General features: G+C 52.0%; 1 protein-coding gene and 1 long non-coding RNA gene across 6 annotated transcripts in view; both read left to right on the top strand.

The window, feature by feature from the left end:
* Window positions 1-2,163, top strand: part of LOC129391430 (uncharacterized) — a 4,181-nt gene extending 2,018 nt beyond the window's left edge. Inside the window, exons 2-3 of the long non-coding RNA XR_008615550.1 lie at window positions 1,287-1,339; window positions 1,957-2,163. This is a non-coding gene — a long non-coding RNA (uncharacterized lncRNA). The remainder of the gene's footprint in view (window positions 1-1,286; window positions 1,340-1,956) is intronic.
* Window positions 2,164-6,722: 4,559 nt separating this feature from the next.
* Window positions 6,723-18,962, top strand: part of GPT2 (glutamic--pyruvic transaminase 2) — a 34,732-nt gene continuing 22,492 nt past the window's right edge. For 2 of the 5 annotated variants that reach the window (XM_055079092.1, XM_055079094.1), the window contains exons 1-3: window positions 6,724-6,854; window positions 7,088-7,351; window positions 14,538-14,627. In XM_055079092.1, the coding sequence (XP_054935067.1) occupies window positions 7,109-7,351; window positions 14,538-14,627 (333 nt within the window). In that variant the 5' untranslated portion in view covers window positions 6,724-6,854; window positions 7,088-7,108. Of the gene's footprint in view, window positions 6,855-7,028; window positions 7,048-7,087; window positions 7,352-14,537; window positions 14,628-16,688; window positions 16,798-18,962 lie in introns of those variants that run through there. The other 3 variants (XM_055079093.1, XM_028477896.2, XM_055079095.1) reach the window with 3 other exon arrangements.

Genomic DNA, 18,962 nt, shown 5'->3' on the forward strand with positions numbered 1-18,962 from the left:
CCATGGCTCACGGGCCCAGCCGCTCCGCGGCATGTGGGATCTTCCCGGACCGGGGCACAAACCCGTGTCCCCTGCATCGGCAGGCGGACTCTCAACCACTGCGCCACCAGGGAAGCCCTTATGGTGTTTTTAATTGCCCCTGCCCCACACTCTCCTCAGCGTGGCACACAGTGGTTTAGGGGAAGTGGCGATCCAGTCCCCAGTTTTCCTCCGTGAACCAGAGAAGGCAGAATGGACCTAATTTTCAACATTTTAACCTGTGTGGGAGCTGTCTGATTGGTCCCTGTGTCGCCTAACTTGGAGCTCAGCTGGCCAAACATGGCACAGCTCAGATCTCAGGCTGGGAAAACCTGTGGGCAGCAGTGGGCATGGCTCATGAAAGCCACAGGGGGAATACAGACCCACATACGCCTGGGGCAGAAGATTACTGATTGAGGAATACAATATACCACCTAGATCCTTTTAAAAAGCAGGGTGAGACACTTAGGGAAATTAAAACACTTAAAAGCTGCTGTGTATATGGGACAACTGGGAATCGGAGTTTTTCGCTAACAGGGGTGGCTCAAAGTGAGCCCTTAGATATTTTCAAGAGAGGAGTTGGCCATGCACTTGATTAGAGGGTTGGAAATGTCAGCCCCACCTCCCAAACTCCAGAGAGGTGAGTGAGTCTAGAGGTTAAGTTCAATCACCAGTGGTCAATGATGTAATCAATCATGCCTATGTAATGAAGCCTTGATTAAAAACTCTTGAACAGGGAGCCTTGGGGAGCTCATGGGTTGGTGAACGTGAAACCAAGTCCCCATAAAACCGAGATCCCTTACCGAGTTTATGATTAATCTCTCTATCCAAAACATTAATCCTTTTCTTCCCTCTGACCTCAATTCTGTGCTAACTGAACACTAATCAACCAGAGTCAGATGACTAAAATTGCTGTTGTAGGTAACATCATTAAGATAACATTGTTACTGTACAAAAATCGGTTGTAGAGCTCATCATTAACGAACTCAGGTTGTTTCTCCAGGGCAGGATGAGTCCCCCAGGCCATGGACCACCTGACCAGAGACATCCTGACTCCCGAAACTATGATCAAGAAATGTCACAAGACGATGATGATTAATCCCAGCCTCTTTTTTCTTCCCCTTTAAAAAAACCCTGAACTCAAAGATCAAGTAGGAAAAAAAAAAAAAAAAAAAAAAAAAAGATCAAGTAGGAATGGGTCTGAGGCTTGTCTCCCCACTCCTTTGCTTTGATGCCCTACAGTAAATGCTGTACTTTCCTTCCCACAGCCTGGTGTCAGTAGATTGGCTTTGCGGTGCATCAGCAAGTGGACTCAAGTTTGGTAAGGTAACAAGCACACCCATGTGCTGGGACGATGGTATGCCCTCCTCCACTTCTCATGCCACTGCTCCCCTCCCCATACCTGCCCTATGCATCTCTTCCAATTGGATGCTCCTGAGTTATATTCTTTATAATAAAATTGTTATAATAAGTATAGACCTTCCCTGAGTTCTGTGAGTCATCCTAGAGAATTACTGAATCTCAGCAAGGGGTTGTGGGATCCCTTGAGTTTGTAGTTGTCTGGGCACAAGGGCAGGTATCTTGGGGACTCCATTTGTGGCTAGTGTCACAAGTGGGGGCAGTCTTATGGGACTGAGCCTTTAACCTTTGAGATCCTAAGTTCAGGTCTCAGCTCTGCTACTTATTAGCTGTGTGATCTTGACAAGCAGCCCAATCTCTTCTAACATCAGTTTTGCTATCTGTGTAATAGGGATCACAGTAGTAAATATGTTAGGGCTGCTCTGAGGCTTGTATGAAATGATGCAGTAAAGCGCTAAGCACAGTATCTGACACATTAAAAATGCTTAATAACTACTAGCTATAATATTATTACTAATAAAGAAAGCTTTGGGGGCTTCCCTGTTGGCACAGAGGTTGAGAATCTGCCTGCCAATGCAGGGGACACGGGTTCGAGCCCTGGTCTGGGAAGATCCCACATGCCACGGAGCAACTAGGCCCGTGAACCACAACTACTGAGCCTGCGCGTCTGGAGCTTGTGCTCCGCAACAAGAGAGGCAGCGACAGTGAGAGGCCCGTGCACTGCGATGAAGAGTGGCCCCCGCTCGCCGCAACTGGAGAAAGCCCTCGCACAGAAACGAAGACCCAACACAGCCAAAAATAAATAAATAAATAAATAAATTTCAAAATGACTTAATTGATTAGCAAAAAAAGGGAAAGCTTTGGGCCAGGCCACCCTGATGCTAAACCTAAATCACAGATAATCTGGGCCTGTTTCCCCAGGCATAAAATAGGAAACAGATTCCCTTTCTTTAAGAACTAGAATCCAGGAGTTCAGGGTTTTTAGAGCACTAGTGACCCATCCTCCTTGTATTGGCACCTTTACAGTAAATGCTGCATTTTCCTTCCCCACAAAAAAATAATAATAAAAATTAAAAGAATTAGAATCCAAAACTCCAAAAACTAAAGGAGTAAATGAGAACAACAAATGACAAGGGCTTATGGTATTGCATAAATATTTTTTTCTCTTAAGTTCCTAAGTCCCAAAACTATTTTGCAATCTTCTCTAGGTGAAAGATTCTGTGGCTTCATGAAGAAAATATCTGGGAAAACTCAGAGGGTAAACCAGTTGGAAGTATTGATTTGAGCCATTGCTTAATATTTTGTCTGTTTTGGGCACTGAATAGCTGAGGTCATTGAGTTTGCTGCTAAGGATTCTCTTTATATTAGCCCCTTGGACTGTTTCTGAAATCTTTCCCAAATGTCCTCCATGGAAGAAGTAAAGTCAAAGAGTCCTCATCTCCTGGCAAGACCAGGGAGCAAGAAATCAAGGAATGTGGAACAACAGACACACTGAATAAAGGAGGTTGTATTTGCTTCTGAAGCTTATACAACTGTTCTTTCTCTTTCGCTCCTTTACTCTTCCCTCTCCCTGTTCTCCAATACCTGGATTTTGTTGAGTCAGCTGCTAAGACCACAACGTGTCTGCATCTGTTTTGAAATGTTATCAATGCAATACTGAACTGCAAATACTGCTTCTGTGAAATGTCTCTATTCAGCACTCACGTGCTGCCCATCTCCTACTGGACTGCAAACACCTTGAGAGCATGGACCTTGCAGAATTGACTTCCTCATTCATTCAACAAAAATTTACTGAGAACCTCTGTGTGCCAGGTATCATTCCAGGTTCTAGGGATGCAGAAGAGCCTGTCCATTTCCCATCACCCCACACCCTAGTCCAGGCCAACCCTGGACCTTATTTGTGCCACGGTTCATCCTCCTGCACCCTCTATTGCCCCCCTCCAATTCATCCTCCATACAGCAGAATTTTAAACATAAATATGATCATGTCACTCCCTAATTTTTTAGGCCTTCCAGGGGCTTCTAATTGTTCTTAGGATGAAAACCAAAATTCTTACATTCAGGACCTGGCCTGCCTGTCCTACCACTGCTCACCTCTGACCCCTGTCTTTCAGCCCTGCCCCTCCCTCACTGTCTGACCTGCAATCACCCTAGCCTTCTTGGAGGTCTTCAGACCTCTCGGCCTTCAGCGATCCCTGGCCTGGGATGCTGTCCACCTCACCACTGACACTGAGATGGACTGTGAGGTACAAGATGGATATTAGGAATCCACGCCAGTAAGAGGAAGTAGGAGGAAGCAGGATCAGGCAGAGAAAGAAAAAACATGATGCAAGTCTGACAAAGCTTTGGCCAACCTCCTGGGGAAGGCCTGGAGCAAACACTGCTCCAGCATGTCCCACAGGCTTCTCCAGTTCGGGTGTGATGGTGATCTCACAAGGCGGTTCTGTGCAGGTGCTGTGCAAGGCTGTCTGCTGACCGCACCCCTTAGTTAAAGGCAAGTTCTCCCTTGACAGGTGAGAGGGCACATCTCTGTGTCCACCACACCTGCCAGTACTGCTATCCCTCATCATCCAGCCAGGCTGCGGGGCAGCTCCAGCTTGCAGGCCACTTCCTCTGGGAAAGCTTTGCTCAGACCTTTGGGCTATAAGTGCTCATAAAACTCCTCAGCAGTTGTAGTTTGTAATCATGTTTGTGTGTGCAATCAATGTCTGCCTTCCATAAGAAACTATATGTTCTGTGTAGGCAAGGAAGGTCTGTGAGACTCATTATAGACCCAGAGTTCAGCCAGCACCTGGCACCTGGTAGGTGCCCAGTAAAAACCTACTGAGGAAAGAAATAAAGATTGGTACCATGTCTTGCACACATATGACTTTTGCAACTGTGTGTGTCATCAAGAGCTTGCTGTGTATTTGGATCTCTCAGCTAGCTCACAGGGAGGGCATTTATGATTATTTCAATCAGGTTTTATCTTTAATATTTAGGAGCCTGCCTCCTGCTCTACCTTGACCTGGTCTAGAGGCAAAATAAAGGCAGAGTTCACACTATTACCACCACCATCATCATCACCACGACTACCACCCAAAAGCCTTTTAAGGGCTCCGTGCATTGCAATGGGCAGCTCCAATTTCCAAACCCAGAGAGCTACACAAGCCTGGTCTCTGCGTGTATGGGCTGCAGCACTGGGTTAGGAATCACACTTCCTGCTCTACACTTAACTGTGCCACCTGAAAAGATTAAGTAACAAGTCACTTAATCTCTCTGAGCTTCAACTGTAAAATAGGGATAATGTCTGCCCTTTCTCTTTCATTGATGTCTATCAGGTTCGAACTCTGTGATAGGCAAGAAAGTGCTTTGCAAATTGTGAAGTGTGGTTCACAGGAAAGTAAGGGAGCTTTCTTCTCATGCAATCATGACAGGTTGGCAAAGGACATATTTGGGACACTAGTTTTCTACAATGGTGACGTGGGAGCCCATGTAGATGGGCTATGTGCTGGGCGTAGATGGGCTATGTGCTGGGTGTTGTTTTTCTCAGTTGCGCAGATGGATTTGTGCTCACCTAAGCCTGCCCTGCCTCCCAGCCCACTGTCCCTTCTGATCAGGGGTGGAGACAGCAGGAAGGGACTGTGTTTACAGCAAATGCATACGCAGGTCAAGGTTAAGCGTGTTTTGGAGGTGGAGAGGAGCATGTGGGTGTGTGGCTCCCCAAGTGGGCAGAGTGAGTAAGAATATGACATTAAAGGCAGTGGAGTCCTTAGAGAAGCTAAGCTTCCCAGGGGAGAATCTTTTACCTGGAGACTGAATACCTAGCCATTGAGACAGAGGCTAGGAAGGAGCTAGTGCAGACACAGGTGCTGGGGGTGGAACCAGTGATGAGAAACCCAAATAACTTTCCAGGGACCTCGGCAGGCCAAGACAGTTTGCTAACATAGGAATTCTCAGCACGATCTTTGGTTTCTGTTGCTCTCCCCATCCCCCTTTCCCCTTCATTGGTAATCAATTTATTTAATCAAAGTATATGGCATTCCCTTGATAAGGATGAACAAGAGTGATCCACAGCACTAGGTTCCAAACTCTTGACTTTTACAGTTACCTCACTGAACTTTCCCCACAGTCCCACTAGGTAGGTGTGTTACCCCATTTCACAGATGGGGAAACTAGGCTTACAAAGGCTAAGTAACATGTTCAAAGTCAGCCAAGTGGTAAGTGGCTATATGCACCTATATTCAAACCCAGATTTTCTAGTACCTTCTCCCTTACACTGCTGTGTTTTTTAAGTTCCTCCTGCCCCCCACTTTCACGAATCTAATGTGTGTGTATTTGTTGGGGTGAGGGAGCTCTGGACTGTTTATCTGCCTGAAAACACCTAGACACAGAATTTCCAAGCCCAGGAGGGACCTCAGAGGTCATTTAATCCAACTTATTTTGCAGATAGAGAATCTGAGGCCCAGAGACAGGAAGTGACTTCTCCCACATCCTCTCTGTCGATTTTGTTGTCTCAGAACAGTTGTCTTCCATTCCTACTCTTGCCCTGCACTCACTCTGGGTAAGCCAGGATGCCTTTTCCTGCAGGTACCTCTGCCAAAATAATAGTTACCATGCGCTGAGCATTCATTCTTCAGCAAACGTTTACTGGGTGCTTACTATGTGCTGCGAACACTCAGAGGTGTTGTGACTATGAACAAGAAAAACGCTGCCCCTGCCTTCTGGAGCTTTCATGGTTAATGGAGGTAGAAAGGAAATTAACACAGGTAACGGAGGTGTGGTAGCGTTTCAAATGGAGTTGTCAGGAAGCCTAACCACCTGGTATATACCAACTGCTTGGTCCTTTAATTTTCACGACATTCCTTAGAGGCTGTGAGCTGATCTCCGTTTTGACGACAAGGAAACTGACGCTGAGAGGGGTAAGAATGGCAATCAAGTCCAAAACTCCTAAGCCCCATAGAGCGGCCACTGCCACCGTCGGGCCCTGGATGATGAAACCTGGGGCGAGGACTGCACCATCTCTCAGCTTGTGTCCTTGCAGGTGCTGGGGGAAGGGATGTAGGGGGGGATGCAGGATGCGCTTCCAGGCAGAAGCTGCAAATAGCTCTAAAATCGCAGAAGTTTGAGAAGGACAGACCCCGCCAGGACCCGTCCCGGCACCGCATCCCCTTTGCCAGACAAAAGAGCCCGCCCTGCCTACAGCAGAGCCAGACCACCGCTCCCGCCTCCTGCCCGGCCCCCGATCAGGCCAGCGCGGGGCACTATGGGACTTGTAGTTCGGCCAGCTCTCCACACCTGCTCTGAAAACAGACTAGGGAACTACAAGGCCCAGGAGCCAGCGGGCAGGCCCGGGCGGACTCGCCGGCTGTGGGTGTGCGAGCGCAGGGGCCGTGTGGTGCGGGAGCTGGGATGCGGCTGCGGACGCCCGAGCCGAGGAGCAGCTCCAGGCGCGCGCTCTAGCCGGACTAGAAGAGGGGGTGGCCAGGTGGCGACAGGCACGTTGCATGCATGCATTGGGAGCAGACTTTGCAAAACCGTGTCGTGCGGTGCTTTGGCTCTGCAGCGGCGAGGTGCAGGGTCCGAGTCGACGGGGGATGGGCACCCGTCCCAGAAGCCAGGCTGGCACCACTAGCTGCAAGAGCCCTTGGCTGGGCTTGGGGACGGGTGTCGGCGTGCCCCACTTGGGCTGTGCGTGACGTGTTTGTTCTCTTTCCCTTTTTGTCCCAAGGTTTCTCTGGGCGGGCGCGCGATGCAGCGGGCGGCGGCGCTGGTCCGGCGGGGCTGCTACCCCCGGACCCTCGGCCCCTGGGGCCGTGGTCAGAGCAGCGCGGCCGCCGAGGCCTCGGCGGTGCTCAAGGTGCGGCCCGAGCGGAGCCGGCGCGACCGCATCCTTACGCTCGAGTCCATGAATCCGCAGGTGAAGGCGGTGGAGTACGCGGTGCGGGGACCCATCGTGCTCAAGGCCGGCGAGATCGAGCTCGAGCTGCAGAGGGTGAGCGCTGGTTCCAGGGTCCGTGGGGCGGGAGGGCCCTGGGAGGCTAGGGGGCACTGGTGGGGGGGAAGAGTAGCAGCTGTCCCCTGCTGGGGTTCGCCCGCTGGACTTCCTCCCACCCGCGTGGCCAGCTCTTTCATTCGGCCCACCTTGGCTAAAACGAGAGAATGCCCTCCCCCCATCCCTTCACCCGCCAGTGCCTGGCACCTGGCACAAAGAAAGGCCCTCAGATACGGTTCACTTGTTGAATTGAATTCATCAGTTATAATTGAGCCGCCCTTAGTGCCAGGCACTGCCTGCTATGTGGCCGTCCTACCCGCGTGGAACCAAGATCCATGGCGGGGTGGGGTGGGGGTGAGGACAACAACAGGCAGTAAAGAAAGAAACCAGAATTTCAGAGATCACATTAGGTACCAGGGGAGGGAGGGAGGCTCTGAGGAGACTTGGGTTTGCTCCCGAAGCTTTTTCTCTCTGTCTGAGACCTTTTGGGTCATTCTGCCAGTAATGATTCCCTGACCAAAGTGGAGTTGTTGAGGAGTGTCCTGCACAATTCCTTCCCTTAGGCCCCCTTTGGAACCCTGACTGACAGCCATATCTTGTTCTCCCAGTGGGTAGCAGAGGCTTGGGCCTTTTGGGCCTTGGTAGGGTGGCCCTGGGACGTTCTTCCTCCTGGTGGCCGGCTGGCTGGGACCTTAACCTGAGTTCATAGCTGCGTGTAAAGTGACCACACACCCAGTAGTGATTTCTGCCTCCCTGCAACCAGGGTGGTTGGGGTGGGTGTAAGAGATGCCCCTGTAAGATACCAGAGTTCTAACCCAGGTGGAATTCAGGAGGCGGAGTCAAGAGGGTAATGTAAAAAAAAGTAAACACTCCTAAGATTTGTAAGAACTGATGAAATAGTCACCCAGCTGCTTGCCTAAGATAGTTCTAACCCAGAAGGGGGGAGGGTTCCTTGATCTCACTCTCACAGGCACCAGAACTGGATGTCTTGGGGGGTGAATTGGCCACTTAATATTCCTTGAATGCATGGGAGGAAGCCGTGGTGGGACCGTTACATTAACGCGGGGACTTTGGGGGTTTGATGAGCTCATGGCTTGCTGAAACCTTGTTGGGACACTCAGTTCTGCTGACTCAAAACAGTGAGTTGGACAAGTCAGAGTCCAGTGTCTCCCTCTGACTCCTTGCAGGGCTAAGTTTAAAGCTTGGCCCACAGAAGGCTGGCTTGGTTTCTGTGCCTCCCTGTCCCGAAGGTGGGCCACAGGCAGAGAAAACGGGTTTTTGCTTCTCTGCTCCTTGTTGATATCTGGCAGACTCTAGCTGGCCCTCCTTAAGACAACAGTCTCCCTGTTAAGGCTGAGATTAAATTGTTTCCGGTTTATCACTTTACAACTGATTTTTCTGGTTCCAGAACTGGTAGGGGTTCCAGGGATTATCTCTGCCTTTTGTTAAATAGCAGCTTGCATGTGGGCTCCATGAAGTACAAGGATGATTAAGGCCGAAGGGGACACTGTCTTTGCCTTCAGGGATCTGATTGCCATATTGTCCTCTGGGCCTGAGCTTCTCTTCCTCCAATTCTTTAAGGATTGGTGGGATTTTTTTAGCAGGCACAGAAAATGTGAGAGCATTCCAGGTGGAAGGAGGGCTGTGAGCAAAGACAGAAGGTTGGGAAGTTCTGGGCATTTGGGGAAGGGAATTGGTGCCATTTGGAGAGCACTGTCTGGCAGAGAGATATGGTAGATGAATAAGATGGAAAAGGGGGACTGGAGTCTTGTGTGCTGGGCTCAGTACTTTATGGTGCAAAGTTTGGTGTGCAGTGGGGAGCCAGGATGGTGTTCCAACAGGGTATGGCTCCATCATTGAGGTGGAGAAATTTCTTGGTCATTTGGGCTGGAAACACCCTGTGATTTCTAGGACAGATGGCCCCACTGCCATGTCCTACCCCTGAGTAAGTTGAGACATTCTTTCTGTCCACCTACATTCTCCGGTGCTTTCGTTCAAATTCATCCCTTCTTATTCTGTTCTCAGTTGGTCGAATCTCAGTTGCCTGATTCTTGGTGCTGGAGATAATAGCCCCAGCCAATCCAGCATAGCCTTGCTTAAAGCTTTCATTCTCTAGAAACAGCCTCTCCATTTTGCTAGCTTAAACAGTGCCCCTTCTGAGAGAGCCATATTTTCCCAGTCTTTTTTTTTTTTTTTTTTTTTTTTGGCTTGGCTTGGCTTGGCTTGCCTTAGCTGTGCACAGCTTCAGTTTCTCTACCTCCGTTTTGAACTCTAATGATCACAACTGGACTGATGTTATTTTAAAGGGTTCGAATTGGTTAGAGATGGGATTTGTAGGGAGTTGGGTGACTTGGGGTGAATCTTCGATCCTCGCTGGGCTTTGGTTTCCCTAGTCTATAAAAGGTAGGTCTGGTGGGCCCAGGGTTTTTCCCCAGGTCCTGACTTTTGTGACTCTTTGTCCATCTGAAGGCCTTTAAGCTGCCTTATGGAATCATTTCACCAGGTGCTCTGTAAATAGTACCGACTGATTGGCTGGACACGTGGCTCTGTTTTTTGTTTTTTGGTTTTTTTTACCATCTTTATTGGAGTATACTTGCTTTACAATGGTGTGTTAGTTTCTGCTGTATAACAGAGTGAATCAACTATATGCATACATATATCCCCACAACCCCTCCCTCTTGCATCTCCCTCCCACCCTCCCTATCCCACCCCTCTAGGTGGTCACAAAACACTGAGCTGATCTCCCTGTGCTATGCGGCTGCTTCCCACTAGCTATCTATTTTACATTTAGTAGTGTATATATGTCAATGTGGCTCTGGTTTTTGACTGTGGGGTGGCTTGCCAGGCAAGTGTCTATCTTGCTTGGTGGTAGGAGTAGAGAAGAATATTCAGGAGAGCCTGAAGGAGGAGGGGCACTTGACTAAGTGGGTGTGTGAAAGGGGCCATTCTCCTCCAGCCTGGGCTGTGTGCTCTCAGGGAGGCCCTGTTTCTCCCTGACAGCAGCTCTAAGTGGGAGAACCTATCAGCTTTTCAGATCCTGGTGTTCATTGGGAGCAGCATTTAAAAATAAGCTGCCATTAGTAGGAGTTTTGAAAAGATCTGTCTGTTCCTCCTCAACCTACTTCTTTTTCCCTTGTTTTATTGGGAGAAGGGAGGAGGTTGGCATAAGTGGAGACAGGAAGGCTTCTGTTTGTAAAAGTACACAGAGTCAGGGCAAAACATTTATGAAGGGAAAAACTGAATGCTGTTAACATCAGTGTGTGCTGCATCTAAACACAGGTGAAAGTGGAGAATGCTGTAGCACCTCCTTATTGTTAGCTAAGAACTAAGTCTGGAAACTCTGGATGTGCCAAGCACAAGAGGTGAAATCTCATCGGTCATTTTCTTTAGAGCTTAGATGCTATCTTAAAGTAAAGAAATTTGTAGTGTAGGCTTCCATTTGGATGAACCCTCCACCCACCCACCCTGCCCAAGTCACCAAGGACCTGCATCCTGGGCTTTGCCTTTATGTGCTATGGGCCTCAGACAAGTCATTCAGAGCACCTTGGCCTCAGTTATTCCTCTGCAAAATGAGCCCAATTTATTTCTCCTAAACACTAGCTGGAGATGTTTAGTGATGATGCTTTGAACAGCTAGAAGCCAGTCAGAACTCTTTTTTTTTTTGGCCCGCACTAAATGGCTTGTGGGATCTTATTAGTTCCCCGACCAGGGATTGAACTTATGCCCTCAGCAGTGAAAGTGTGGAGTCCCTAACCACTGGACCGCCAGGGAATTCCCCAGTCAGAACTCTTAAGAGTCTTCGTTTTCAAGATAATGAGAGTTGCTTGGGGAGAGTGCCAACGGTCAGTCTTTCCTTGCCTTCCTCTTGAGACTCAGGGTCTAGGAATGTGCTCTGCGGGGTTTGCTCTCCTGCCTGGGCCTTAGCCTTGCTATCTTGAATTATCCTGTTTGGAGCTCATTCAGTTTTCATCCCTGCAAACCTCCGCTTCTCCGGTTGACCCTCCCACAGGCCCCTAGACTTCAGGAACCTACGTCCAGCCTTCCCTGCTTCCATGGTTAGGAAACTCAGCCCTTGGAGCTCCCACCTCATCTCTTAATCACAGGCCTGTATAGGTTTGGCTCGGTTTCTTCCAGCTTTGCTTGTCATAATGGTCGGGGCCAGACCCTGTGCTGAGCCTCGGTTTCCTCAGCTGTGCAATGCACCTGTTTTCAGGGACCCTGGGGACTAGTTGGGTTTGTCTCTGGGGCTTCCGTCTGGGTCTGGAGCTCTCTGTTGGACTTCCTGCCTGCCCAGTCCTGCTCATGGCCCTGGGGTCTTTTCACGTGGCCTTCCTGGCCTGGAGCCAGCTGTGCCCTCTCTCCCTTCTCTGAGTCCACTTCTTCATCAGCCTGGGCTCTGAAGGTGGTGGCCTCTCCTGTGTTGCCCACTTCTGTCACAGGGCATGATTCATAAGTGTTTGTTGAGTGAGGGAGGCTCTCTGGGGACTAACCATCCTACCAAACCTTCCCGCTCGCATGTCACATGAAATGACAGGAGCCACCCCTACCTCGAGGAAACTGCCTTGTGCCTGTTAGAATTGTCCATTTTCCTAATGCTGGGCCTGTGAGCTTGGAAGGACAATGCTAACTCCTTTTTCTTTCTCCCTGCTAACACCCTCTGAAATATGCCATCCCCAGAGCCTGGGGGCCTGCTCCTTGAGCCCTCCTTGAGCTGAATTGTGGGAAGAGAGCCCCCCTGTGTTGGCTCTCATCTCAGTGCCCCACAGGGAGGCAGCTCTGGGCAGGATGTGTGCAGGTGAGTTAAACAGGTGGGCTCTAGGATGCTAGGAATTGGAACTAGAAAGCTATGTGCTGACCTGGCAGGCTCCCGAGGGCGGGGCTGAGGTGAGGTTGCCATTGGGTGTGCGTGCAGGCCTGGATGAGTCACTGTGGGCAGGAGTCTGCCCCTGACTCCTTGGTATTTCCCAACCCATGTAGATCTCAAGTGCCTAGATACAGGAGTCTCCTTTGTATGGTGGCCCTTGGCTGGGCAGGCTGGTCCCCTGCCCATTCAGAGGAGCCAGTTTCCCACCCTGCAGCTCATCCATCATAGTGAAGTGTCTGGAGACCATAGGTACCCAGACCCGAGAAAGAATATGCTCTATGCTCCTAGGCTGCTTGTTGGCAGGCCCCAGATTGGTTGAGCAGTGCATGGGGAGGGCACAGGAAAGGAACATCCAGGGATCTGTTCCAGGCATTATTCTCTCCCTGCATTGGGCTGGCCGAGGGCCCGCAGCTGTGTGTTGTAGTTCCTGGCCCTCGACTGTGACAGATTTACTCCCTGCCGAAGAATGGACTGTGCCCACACCATGGAAATCACCTGAGTTCAGCTGGCCAGGCCTGGGGGACCGTGGCAATTGAGTCAGGCTGACAGAGCGTCCCGTGCCAGGAGCCCAGGCCAGTGCCAAGGGGTGGGTCAGGTCTGCCCCTTTGCGCACAGTGGCCTGGATTGCTCCACCTGTGGGACGAGCCCTGAGGCCACGTGTCCCGCAGCCTGTCTCCAGGGTGCCTGCCCTCACCCCAGCCCAGCCCTGGGCAGTGGGTGGTGCTCTCCCCCTTCCTTGGCCCCCTGAGACATCTTTTCATATTGGCCAGCCCTGAAGAACTTGGTAAAAGGGGCAGGAGGGAATTAGAAGGCCTTTCTCCCCGCTACCCGCCACCAAACATAGCTTTTGGAGACTTATCAAGCCCTGTTTATGACGGTCCAGCGCTGTTTCTGGGGTGCCCTCCTCAGCGCCCCATGCCTCCTGGCTCCCGGCTCCCGGCTCCCGAATCAGCTGGAGAATTTCTGTATGGGAGGGGCTTAGGAGTGGCAGGTGAGGGTCAGGAAGACCTGTTCAGCAGCTGCTTTCATCCCTTAAGCCCACTGGTCTTTACTTAAGGGGTATATTACTGAGTTAAAAAAGGGAAAGTTTTCTAAAGTTGCTTTTATGCACACATTGTGTGAAATGGAGAAGGCAAGTGTCAAAACCATAGAATTGTACCTTTAAAATTTGTATTTAGGGTGCCTTTGGGGAAAGGGCAGCTGGAGATGGGAAAGTGGCCAGGCATTCCACCCAGGCCCCCCCTCGGTACTGCCACCCCTTGCCCCACCGCCTTCTTCCTCCACCATGACCCTTGCGACCTTGTTCCTGGTCCAGCTTTGTAAGATGATGATGTTTGTACTCTGCCAAGTGCTTTCATACTGTTTGTCTCAGATAATCCTTTCAGCTGCCCTGGGAGGTCCTTGAACCTGCTGTTGATTCTAACTCTTACAGTGGCTAATTCTGGATTTATCAGTGAGCTGCGTGGAGTTCCCACATTTCCAGATCCCCACAGTTCTCCATCCAAAACGCATTTTCTCCTTAGCAGCAGCCGGGGTGTCCTGCAGTCACCTCCCCAGTGACATTGTTGCCAGGGTTCCCGAGTTCCTCCTCTCTCTGCCATCTCTGTTCTGTGCTAAACGCATTGCTCAGCCAGTGGCCTCAGTTTTGCTCTTCAGCCAGTCTTTTCATCCCTGACCCTTTTTTTTTTTTCAATATGAAAATCAGCCCACATTCTTCATCCTGCAAAGACAGGGTTGCAAGAGAATGACCCCCAAGAGGTCCCTGCTGATCAGTGTCTTCTGGAGGGGAGGGTGGCTGCAGTGCCCCAGTCATTCACTTAGGGGTGGAGGTGGAGCTGCGCTTGGGGGGAGGGAGCCGGCAGTTGTGGGATTCTCTCCCTGATATTTTCTGCTGCTGACCCCTCCCTCCCTCCCACCACATTTGCCCCAGGGTCAACATGGACTTGCAGCTGCCTCAGTGTGCTCTGGCAGCCCAGGAAAGCTCTTCTAGCCTTTTCAGAAAGTGGGTAACCTTTTGAAGCCTTAATTTCCTAATCTGTAAAAGGGGATTAATATGGGTTGGCCAAAAAGTAGATTTGGATTTTTCCATAACATCATATGAAAAACCGAAACCAATTTTTTGGCCAACCCGATACTGACCCTTCCTCATAGGGGTGGTTGTGAAGGTCAGATGGGACCAAGCATATCAAGGGCACTGTGCCTGACACCTGGCAAGGCTCAGAATAGGGCTGCTTATTAATATCCTATTGAGCATTGCTTGGCCTCTGGAATCCAGTGTCTCAGAGTCACTAAGTAACCACCTGTTGCTTTCTCTCTACTCAGGGTATCAAAAAACCATTCACTGAGGTCATCCGTGCCAACATCGGGGATGCCCAAGCCATGGGCCAGCAGCCAATCACCTTCCTCCGACAGGTGAGCTGGCCCTCAGGAACAGAGGCCACTGGGACAGCAGGGAACCAGCCAGCCAGGCCCATTACATTACCTCTGCCTCCTTGCCTGTCCAGCTCCCTCAGGACACAGCAGACACCAGAATCCCACAGGGAGGTGCCATTGAAGTAGCAGCCCCCTCCAGAGTCTGATGTCCCCACTGGTTCTCTCCCTCAGTCTGCTCCCCTTCCAAAGCTGTCTAAAATTCCTAAACCCATTTTGAGGATGCTCTAGTATACAAGGCTCCCAGGCGCATGGTCCTGGATGCTGAGTTCGGAGCTGGGTTGGTGAGGGCATCAGAGAGTAGATGGGAGAGGTAGAGGCCCAGTGGGCTGGGAGGTGGTGCGTGGGGGTCCAGGTATGGCTTCCCAAGTGAGAATCCCCAGGTTTGAGTGTTGGCTTTGCTGCTTACCAGCTGGGTGGCTTTGGGCAAGTGGAGATCACCAGATACTGCCTCGGAGGACTGCTGGGGGACTCCATGAGGTGAAGAGTGTGAAGGCCCTCAAGAGGCACATTTCAGTGTTTCAGTTTGAGTCCCAACTGCAAGGATGCTGCATGGGCCAAAACTGTGGGATTGGTGAGCTAGAGGGGAAAAGATAAGGTGGGAGAGTACTCCAGGGCCTGCTAGACAGAGGTTGGAGACCAGCTACAGGGAAAGCTTTTCCCTGGAGAAGGAATGGGGCAAAATTTGGTCCTTGTGTGGTTAAGCTTGGCAGGCTGGGGTAGGCAGGAAAGCTGAGTGCTGAATGCCCTGGTCTTCTTTTCCTGCCTGTATTTCCTGCTGCAGGGACTGGCACACAGGAGGGGCGATCCTGCCCTGCACCCTGGGTGGAGGGTTGTTGGGGGCCCCGGGGCCTCAGCCTGCAGCCCCTCAGGGAATTCACACAGGGTATGGGGGAGAAGAACCAAGGCTGGCAACGACCTCAGGAACGTCCACTGCATGGACTCCTGTGGCCACTGTTGCAGACCTCAGCGGCGTGCCAGCTGCCCATGAATGTCAGAGGCCCCAAGCTGGGCCCGTGGTGAGGAAGCGGATCAGACCAGACAGAGTGGCTCTGCCAGGGAAGTGGAGTGGGAGGAGGTCAGAGCATCCTGGTTGTCCTGGAAGCTCGTTCTGGAAGCACACAGCTTAGGAGAGGAGAGGCCCAAAGTGGCTTCCATCTGCAGAGGTTCCCCACACGTGCCTGGGGCGTCTCCTGTTGCCTCAGCCTTTTCTGGCTGGCTGGCACACTCCCGGATCCAGCCCTGCCACTGGCTGTGGCAGGCCCGGCCTCTCCCACTTGGTGCTGGCCTCCTCCAGCCTTCACAAGCACCCCAGGGAGGAGGGCAGGCTGGGTCACTGCCTATTGCACAAATCTTTTTGAAGAAAAGCCGGGCTCCAAGAAGCCTGCACCCGCCCAAAGTCCCCCAGCCGTGAGCCACAGCCTGCCTCAGTGCTCCTGGCACCGCTCTTAAGCTTCCAGCTTAGACTTGCCTGGTGAGCGGGGATTTGCCAGCACTTTTGCAAACATTTCCTTGCTTAATCCTTTTAATTTGTGAGGTTAGGGTGATTTTCTCTGTTACAGAGATGAAAAAGCTCAGTTGTCAGTTCTGGCCAGGAAAAGGGGTGATGGGGGGTGTTCAGGCTGTAGGCAGAGGTCTGTGCAATCCTGTCATCTGGGGTGCACCTGCCTCCTCAGCCTCAGCCCCCTGCTCTGGAACCCCTGGTTCTTGTGGCCTTGGGTATGTGAGCTGCTGTCCTTTATGGAGGTGGTGGGGCAGAGTAAGCAGCCTCCTTCTGTGCCCTGGCTCCTCGGAGGGTGGTGGTCCACCCTCCGCCCAGGCCCAGGTCATCATGGACCTTGCCTCTCACCTTCCGCTGCAGAGCGTCCACTGTCCTCCTCCCCGCCTGTCCCCAGGCCCCCACAGGCCGGGGCCCTCGTGGAGAGGCCTGTGAGGGCACTGTCCCTCAGAGTTGTCATCTCACACCATCGCCTGCCCGGAGTCCTTTGTGCCCCTCCGGGGTGGGAGGTGCTGGGAGCCCAGCCCATGCCTCTGTTCCTCCAGGTGATGGCACTCTGTACCTATCCAAACCTGTTGGACAGCCCCAGCTTCCCAGAAGATGCTAAGAAACGAGCCCGGCGGATCCTACAGGCTTGTGGCGGGAACAGCCTGGGTGAGGCCCCGACTTGCCAGGTCCCAGCGGGCATGAAAAGAACGTGTGTTCTCAGCGTGGGCCTGGGCCTCGGCCCAGAATGGAGGGTTATACGTTGAGTGAGTGTGTGGATGTGTGGGGTGGCTGACGTGCAGAGTAAATGACAATGTTCTTCTTGTCCGTGCTCTGTCAGCCTCTTGTTTGCTGAGCTAATGGGGCAATGCCATCTTTTGGTGGATTGGGGCACTTCAGGCGCAAGAGCCTGCATTTGGCTGGATATGGGGTTTACACTGGGAGCTGGCTTTGATGCTGAGCCCACCCGCAGAGCAGAAGGCTGAGCCCGAGGCAGCCTCCGAAGCTGGAGGCCATGGGGAGGCACATGCCCCGCTGGCCCGGCTTCTCACTTCCCTGTGGCCACGCCGTGAGGTGCCTGTGGCCCCTTTTGGTGGCTTCCTCGCTCTGAAGGTGCCGTCCACCCCCCCCAACTTGTGTGTTACGTTCCCGTCACCGGACTGTGCTCCTTTGTGCCGGGAGCCCAGGCCCAGCCTCGGCCCCCAGCTCCAGAGGGCTCCATGGAGGAAGGCCCTGTAGATGTGAAAATGATCTTCTCTCCCTTCCCTGCTGAGATGGATTTCCAGCCTCTGGGCCTCTGGCTCTTTGTTCTCATCTCATGTTCTTTTTCCTGTTTATTTTTGCTTCATTCCTTTGCCCAGTGCCTACATAGGGAATCCAGCTTCCTTTGTCCTGAGGAAAATCGTTGTCCTTAGGGCTTTTTTAGGACTTGTGCCTGAATGTTTCAAAACATGGGACAGGGATTCTTGTGGCTTGTTCAGCAGGGGATCAGCCACAGTTGGCATCTCTGTCACCTCCCTGCCTTTCCCCTCCCCCTTTTCTGCTCTGTCCCTTTATGGAGAGCCCTGTGCTTACGTTCCTGGCTGTGGTCACCCTACCAGCCCTCTGTCCAAGTTTGTGTCCTTCACAGTGTCCCTCTCAGGAAGGGGCCAGCTTCCATTTGCTTCCCTGCCCGCCAGCCTGGTTGGGGTGTGGGCCAGCACCTTGTGTGGCAAGGACTAAACCACAAGCTGGCAGAGGCCAGCCCAGAGGCCTGGCCTCCAGGCTTCTTTCCTCCTGCACCCTCTGCCCAGCCCAGAGGACAAAGGCGCTTCTCGAAGACCCATGGCAGTGGGCCTGAGACTCCAGGAACTGCCACCCAGAGGTGGAGGGAGGGGGTTTGCTCTTGCATATCTGATGTCAATGTCTGGGGAACGGGGAGGGGATCTTGTTCCATGCATCAAGCCTCATCGACAAGTTTTTTCTGTGTCAGCCAGGGCTGGGAGCATGGCATTAGGAGGCCATGTCCATGTAAGTCAGGACTGTTGGCCTTTGGGGTTTTGGGAACCTGCACTGAGTTCTGTCTGAGGAGCTCAGGAGGGCAGGTGAGGTAGATGCTCTCTGAGCCTCTTTCCTCATCCTTGAATTAGGAGATGCTTTGTACCCACCTCCCGGGCTTGCAGGAAGGTTGGCATTTATGCCCCTTGTCAGGTGTAGAGAAGCCCCGCCCTGGAGGTCACTACCTGTTCCTGCCCATCGTGGGGGGAGGGGCCATGTCCTGGCCAAGACTGGGACAATGGGGGATGGTGCTCTGTCAACTAAGGCTTGGGCAGCCTGAGCACCTGCCCACAAAAATAAAGGAAATGGAAAAAATGTCAGTATGCCCAGGGCTACCCTGGCCCACGGAGAGATAATAAAATGTGTACACAAGGTCTTAGGGCTCACCTGGACGTGTTTTTATCATGCCCTTCAAAATTATTTCTTACTGGGGCTTCATTTATTTTTTGTTTGATGAGTAATCCAGTTCTCAGGTTGTGTCCTGGATCTTAAGTAGAATTGAGGTGAAACCTAGACACACCTGGGGGAGGTGGGAGCCGGGAGATAATGCCCTCGTCAAGCTCCTCTCTGAGCCCACGCTGTGTACCAGGCACTGCTCTAGGCCCTGAGGGACACTGGTGAACAAGGCAGCTGGAGTTTCGGTGCTCGTGAAGCTCACTGTCAGATTTGGGAGAAACAAACATTAAAAAGAATTAGGGCTTCCCTGGTGGCGCAGTGGTTGGGAGTCCGCCCGCCGATGCAGGGGACGCGGGTTCGCGCCCCGGTCCGGGAAGATCCCACGTGCCGCGGAGCGGCTG

The sequence above is a fragment of the Physeter macrocephalus genome, chromosome 17 (genome assembly GCF_002837175.3).
Source record: "Physeter macrocephalus isolate SW-GA chromosome 17, ASM283717v5, whole genome shotgun sequence".
NCBI classification, from domain to species: domain Eukaryota; kingdom Metazoa; phylum Chordata; class Mammalia; order Artiodactyla; family Physeteridae; genus Physeter; species Physeter macrocephalus.